General features: G+C 45.2%; 1 protein-coding gene across 4 annotated transcripts in view; it reads right to left on the reverse strand.

Moving 5' to 3' along the window:
• The window catches only part of Myo1d (myosin ID), a 394,397-nt gene extending 390,004 nt beyond the window's left edge, over positions 1–4,393 (reverse strand). For all 4 annotated transcript variants that reach the window (XM_045158229.1, XM_045158230.1, XM_045158231.1 and 1 more), the window contains exon 1: positions 4,282–4,393. In XM_045158229.1, the coding sequence (XP_045014164.1) occupies positions 4,282–4,376 (95 nt within the window). In that variant the 5' untranslated portion in view covers positions 4,377–4,393. The remainder of the gene's footprint in view (positions 1–4,281) is intronic.
• Positions 4,394–6,000: the final 1,607 nt, after the last annotated feature.

Raw genomic sequence — 6,000 nt, forward strand, 5'->3', positions numbered from 1 at the left:
TTATTTTTAAACCCAGCTGCTAGTTCTACTACATAGTAATCAAAGTTTTTGTTGATGGTTTCTCTCCCCTTTTTTATTTTTATAAGACAAGGCTCATTTTGTAGCCCAAGGCAGACTCAAATTTGTAATCTTCTTGCCTCAGTTTCCTGAGTGCTGGGATTTTAGGAATGCACTAAGAACCTGGCAAAATGGATAGTTCTAAAAACTGATATAGCTTTCAGTAACTTTCAAATTCAAAAAATTCTTCAATGTTTTGTCTAATTTCATGTGATGTGTGTAGTAGATGTGATGTATGGAAGTTAAAAGGAATGACTCCATATTCAACTATTACTGTAGTATGTTACATGCAATATGCATTTAGTAAAAATAGGATAAACTTAAATGATTAAAAGCTAAGAGTAACTAAATTATAAAGGAATTTCTCAAAGCACATAACTATCTTGGGGGAAAAGGGTGGATTCTCTTAAATAATTTTGAACAAGTTTAATCTATAAAATTACTATTTAACATACCTCTTTCTCTGCTTTATTTGCACTTGGGAAAAGTTTAAACAGCATTGCTAACAAGTATCTGTCAGGCATTAATCTTTGTAAATGAATATACTAATTAATTTAACCCTTAAAACAGCTCAAATTCTACATATGAAATCTAGGTGCACTGAGATTTAAGTATGCTACCCATCAACCACAGCAAAAAAGCGAGACAACTAGGATTTGAATCTCAACAGTCTGATTCTTTTTTTTTTTTTTTTTTTTTTTCGAGGTAGGGTCTTGCCCTAGCCTATGCTGACTTGGTATTAGTCTCAGGTGGCCTTCAACTTATGGCAATCCTCCTACCTGTGCCTCTTAAGTGCTGGTATTAAAGTCATGTGCTACCACATCCAGCAAGTCTGATTCTTATCCACTGTAACAGGAAGTGATAGTTATAGCTGATGAAGAGTTATATCATTTTTATCAGAACAGTATTTGAGATCATGTATATAAAAGCTGGGCATCTCATAACCCCACAATCTCCTTGAGGATAACTGGCATCCCCAACAAGAAGGGTCCGGCAGTGGAGGGGGGGGGGTAAGGATGGTACTAACATGTGCTGTTTACAGACTGAGTATGTATATAACTAAGAAAAGAAAAGAGAAAAAAAGCTGGGCATCTAAACTTTGGTGAAAAATTAACATGCAAGCCAGGCGTGGTAGCCCACACCTTTAATCCCAGCACTTGGAAGGCTGAGGCAGGAAGATCACTATGAATTCAAGGCCAGACTTACCTACAGAGTAAATCCCAGGTCAGCCTGGGCCAGAATGAGACCCTATCTCAAAAACTATAAAATAATAAATAAAAACATAGCAAGTTGTGTCTCAGTAATTCCAGAACTCAGAAGACTAAGGTGGGGAAAATGTTGCAAATTTGAGATACACACAACAAAAATCTGTCTCTAAATAAATAACTAGCAACTAACTATCATTATGCTATGGATGTAATAAGTCTGATTCTAACTGACTCTGTATCTGCTGGTTCCACATTCTTTTTTTTTTCTTTTTATTTACTTATTTGAGAGTGACAGACAGAGAGGAGGAGAAGGGGGGGGAGAGAGAGGGAGAGGGAGATAGGGAGAGAATGGGCGCGCCAGGGCTTCCAGCCACTGCAAACGAACTCCAGACGCATGCACCCCCTTGTGCATCTGGATAACGTGGGTTCTGGGGAATGGAGCCTCGAACCGGGGTCCCTAGGCTTCACAGGCAAGTGTTTAACCGTTAAGCCATCTCTCCAACTCTGGTTCCACATTCTTAATCAACTGAGATTTAAAACTATTTGGAGAAAAAATTGTGCCTGTGTTGAACATGTACAGACTTTTTCTTGTCATTATTCTCTAAACACAGTATAACAACTTAGTATTTACATTATACTAATAGTTATTTATAATCTAGATTAATTTGAAGTATAAAGAAGGGACTAGAGATGTAGTTCAGTGGTAGAAGGCTTGCCTAGCATGCACAAGGCCCTGAGTTCAATTTACACTGAAAGAAAAATACAAGTACAAGAGGATGTGTATAGGTTATATGCAAATACAGTAGTTCCTCCTCATCCAAAATTTCACTTGCTGCAGTTTCAGTTGTCTGCCATCAACAAGAAGGGTAGATATAGTACAAAGAGGTCTTTTGAAAGAGAAAACAGAGAGAAGATACATTCACATAATTTTTATGACAGTGTATTGTTATAATATATAATAGTTCCATTATATATTCCATTATATAATGGTTCTATTATTAGTCATTGCCAATCTCTGTGTCTAATTTAAAAGTTAAACTTTATCAAAGATAAGTAAGGGGCTAGAGAGATGGCTAAGCAGTTAAAGTGCTTGCCTATGAATCCAAAGGACCCAGGTTTGAATCCCCAATACCCATGTAAGTCAGATGCACAAGGTGGCACATGCGTCTGGAGTTCATTTGCAGTGGCTGGAAGCCCCAGTATGCCCATTCTCTCTCTCTCTTTCTCTTTAATAAACAAAAACAAATATATTTTTTAAGCTGGGCATGGTGGCACATGCCTTTAATGCCAGCACTTGGGAGGCAGAGGTAGGAGGATCGCCATGAGTTCGAGGCCAGCCTGAGAATACACTGTGAATTCTAGGTCAGCCTGGACTAGAGTGAAACCCTACCTTGCAAAACCAAAAATAAATAAATATATGTTTTTTTTTTTTTTAAGATAAGTAGGGACAGGAAACAAAACAGTATTTACAGGCTTCATCCACTACAGAGGTAGAGGTTCTTGGAACATATGCCCCACAGATATAAAGGGATAAATACTTAATGCTATTTTATATTAACAACTTGAGCATCATTAGATTTTATTTTAAGTGTCTTGCTAATCTGCCCAAGCTAGCATCAAACACATTCTTCAGCATCACTCACTGCAGTAGGTAGGATTACAGGTAAGCACCACCATGCCAAGCTAATCCTCAGGTTTTAGAATCAATGGACACCCTTGGGACGGATCCCCAGAGGATCCTCAGAGAAGACATGTTACCATGGAACATTTTATTCAAAAGATACTGTGCAGTTTTGAACCCACTCCCCTTGGAAAACTTGGGAGTTGCAGAAGGTAAGCACTGAAAGAAATCCTGCAGGTTCTCATTTTATGCATCAGGAAATGAAGATCCACTGGCAGGTCAAGTTGATGGTAGTCAAGTCTGTGTGCCTGCTTCACACTCTCACTGGGGGACAAAGATTAAGCCAGAGTTGTGTTGTGTTTTTTTTTTTTTTTTAATCTGAAATTGGGGCTGACATAAGTAACTAATACTTAAAAGTGGGGTTAGTTAAGCACCCAAACTTGATGAGGATTTGTGATTTCGACGCTTAAGAAGTGATGTTTGGCTATACACTTTACAAATACAGAGCAAAACTTCCAGAACATACACTTTAAAGCTCTGCTTACATATGACTCCATCAAGAAAACAAATTCGTCTTGTTGGGCCATTTTGGGGTGTTGAGTTATGACTAAATTTTCAAGGATGTCAGTACCACAAGGGCTCTATCCATGACTCCTGGGAGGGGGGGGAGAACTGCAACCATGAATGCCTTGTCAAATTCAGACAGTTTATCTTGGCACTGGCAAGTCTAGCAGTCTCTTCTATGTCTGGAAACGTGTCTAATTACGTTGAACGAGTAACTAAAAAAAAATACCCGGTGTCCCGGAACACACAGCTCAGGGGGGTCACCCCATAGCATCCTGAATGACATAATGGAACCAAGCCAAGAAAAAAAAAAAATTAAAAAGGAAGAAACAGGAAAAGGGAGGGGGGGGGGGCCCGCTAGTGTGAAATCAGGAGGAGATGCCAGCCTCTCCCCCAAACAATTCTCCAGTCTTCCTAGAGCCTTCAGGGTCACCACGACTCTCCCGAAAGTTTGTTTCCATGAAGTCACCCGGCCCCGCCCACACCATTTACCTGGCGCAAGGCGGGCTGGTGCTGCCCCAAGTGCACCTCCAGCCGGGGTGTCCCTAACATTCTCAATCCGAAGCACAGCGGGGGAGGGGGGAGCGGATGGACGGACGGACGGACGGACAGACAGACAGAAACACACGCACACAGGGAAAGTGCAGCCCTCGTCCCCGCACACGTCCCTGAAGTGTCAAAGCCGCACCCAGCCAGCTGAGTCCTCTCTCCCGAAGAAGTGTGTCCATGGACGGACACCACCGCCCCCGCCGCTGTCCCGGGTGACACCCCGAAACCAGCGGCACCGTCGGGGCGCCCCCTGTCGGCAAAGCCCCGGCGCCCCGCGCTCACCTGAGCCTGAGGTTGGCCATGAACTCGGGCATGGAGACGGTGTCCATCAGCACGAAGTCCGCCTTGCCGAACTCCAGGCTCTCCTGCTCCGCCATGGCGCCGGCGCGCGGGCTCCTCAGGTGGCCGCGGGGTCGGGGTCCGGGGGCTGCGGGGTCGCGGGCGTCGGGAGGAGGCCCGCGGCGAGCTCGGGCGGGGCCGGGCCGGGGCGGGGCTGCGGGGAAGGGGCGCGGGGCTGTGGGCCGCCGCTCGTCGGCGCGCTCAGGGGCCGGCGCGACACTGGGCGGGAGAAGCCGGCGGTTTCCGCTCCTCCCGCGGCGGCTGTCGGGCGTGTGGGGGCCGGGACGCCGAGACCGAGACGGAGACGGCGGCGGCTGGTCCCGCCTCTAGCCTGGGTCCCTCGCGCTCGGCCCCGCCCCGCATGGGCCTCTCCAGCTCCGCCCCGCCGCGGCCCCGCCGCCGCCGCCGCCGCCGCCGCCGCCGCCGCCTCCTCACCTGGGCGGCGCGCGCACGCGCCAAGCGAGGGCACGCGCCTGGGCGGCCGAGGAGGCTGAGCGACACCGCCCCCTAGCGTCAGACGCTGGGATCTCTAGTGGCAGGGTAATGCGATCTCTAAGAATCTACTTGGAGTAAGCCTTGATCCCCCTTGAAACCCTTGCCTTAAGAGCCCCTCCACAAAAAAGAGCCAGCGAGATGGCTTAGTATTTAAGGCGTTTACTTGTGAAGCCTAAGGACCCCAGGTTTGATTCTAATTCTACAGTACCCATGTGATCCAGATACACAAGGTGGTGCATGCATCTGAAGTTTGTTTGCAGGGCCTGGAAGCCCTGGAGTGCTCTCTCTTTCTCATAAGTACATAAACAAAGGAAAAATTTTTAAAAGAAACCAAAAAAGATTTTAGAGAGTTTTTTTTTTTTTAATTTATGAGAGAGAGAGAGAGAGAGAGAGAGCATAGGCGAACCAGGGCTTCTTGCTACTGCAAACGAACTCTAGACACATGCTCCACTGGTCTGACTTTACATGCGTCCTAGGGAATCAAACCTGGGCCTTCATATTTTGGCTGCAAGTGCCTTTAACCATGGAGCTATCTCCCCAGCCACTCAGACAGGATTTTCCATTCTGCAACTTTGTAGCAAAGCTCAGTCTCCTGTACCCACTGCTGAGTCGTTAAAGCACAGAGATGATAATTGCTGATACTCTGAGGGCACCAACAATGCCTTGAGCTGTCCTTGGATTTAAGTAACTTATTACACAGCTAGGAGTGGAAAAATCACAATTATATGGGGGGAGTGTTATTGATTTATGAGCCCTACCATTCAGCCACATGGCTTTTTCTCTTTTCATATATATATATACATATATATTATGCTATATATATATATATATATATATATATATTCATCACTCCAGGATTATTGTAGGTGTGTTGCACATGGGACCTAAATTTCTTGATACCCCTCCTTGGCACCCATCAAGTAGTTATTGTACTGCCTTGTACATGTAATTAGGCAAGCCATGAACTGGAAGAAGTTGCATGTGATCTCAGTTTATAGATACATTGGGTAGGCTTGGATTTTCTTTTCAAACACTTAACAGGGTAGGGGAAATAGCTCAGTCCATAAAGTGCTTACCCCGTGTGGTGGTTTGATTCAGGTGTCCCCCATAAACTTAGGTGTTCTGAATGCTAAGTTCCCAGCTGATGGATATTTGGGAATTAATGCC

Source organism: Jaculus jaculus, chromosome 9 (genome assembly GCF_020740685.1).
Source record: "Jaculus jaculus isolate mJacJac1 chromosome 9, mJacJac1.mat.Y.cur, whole genome shotgun sequence".
NCBI classification, from domain to species: domain Eukaryota; kingdom Metazoa; phylum Chordata; class Mammalia; order Rodentia; family Dipodidae; genus Jaculus; species Jaculus jaculus.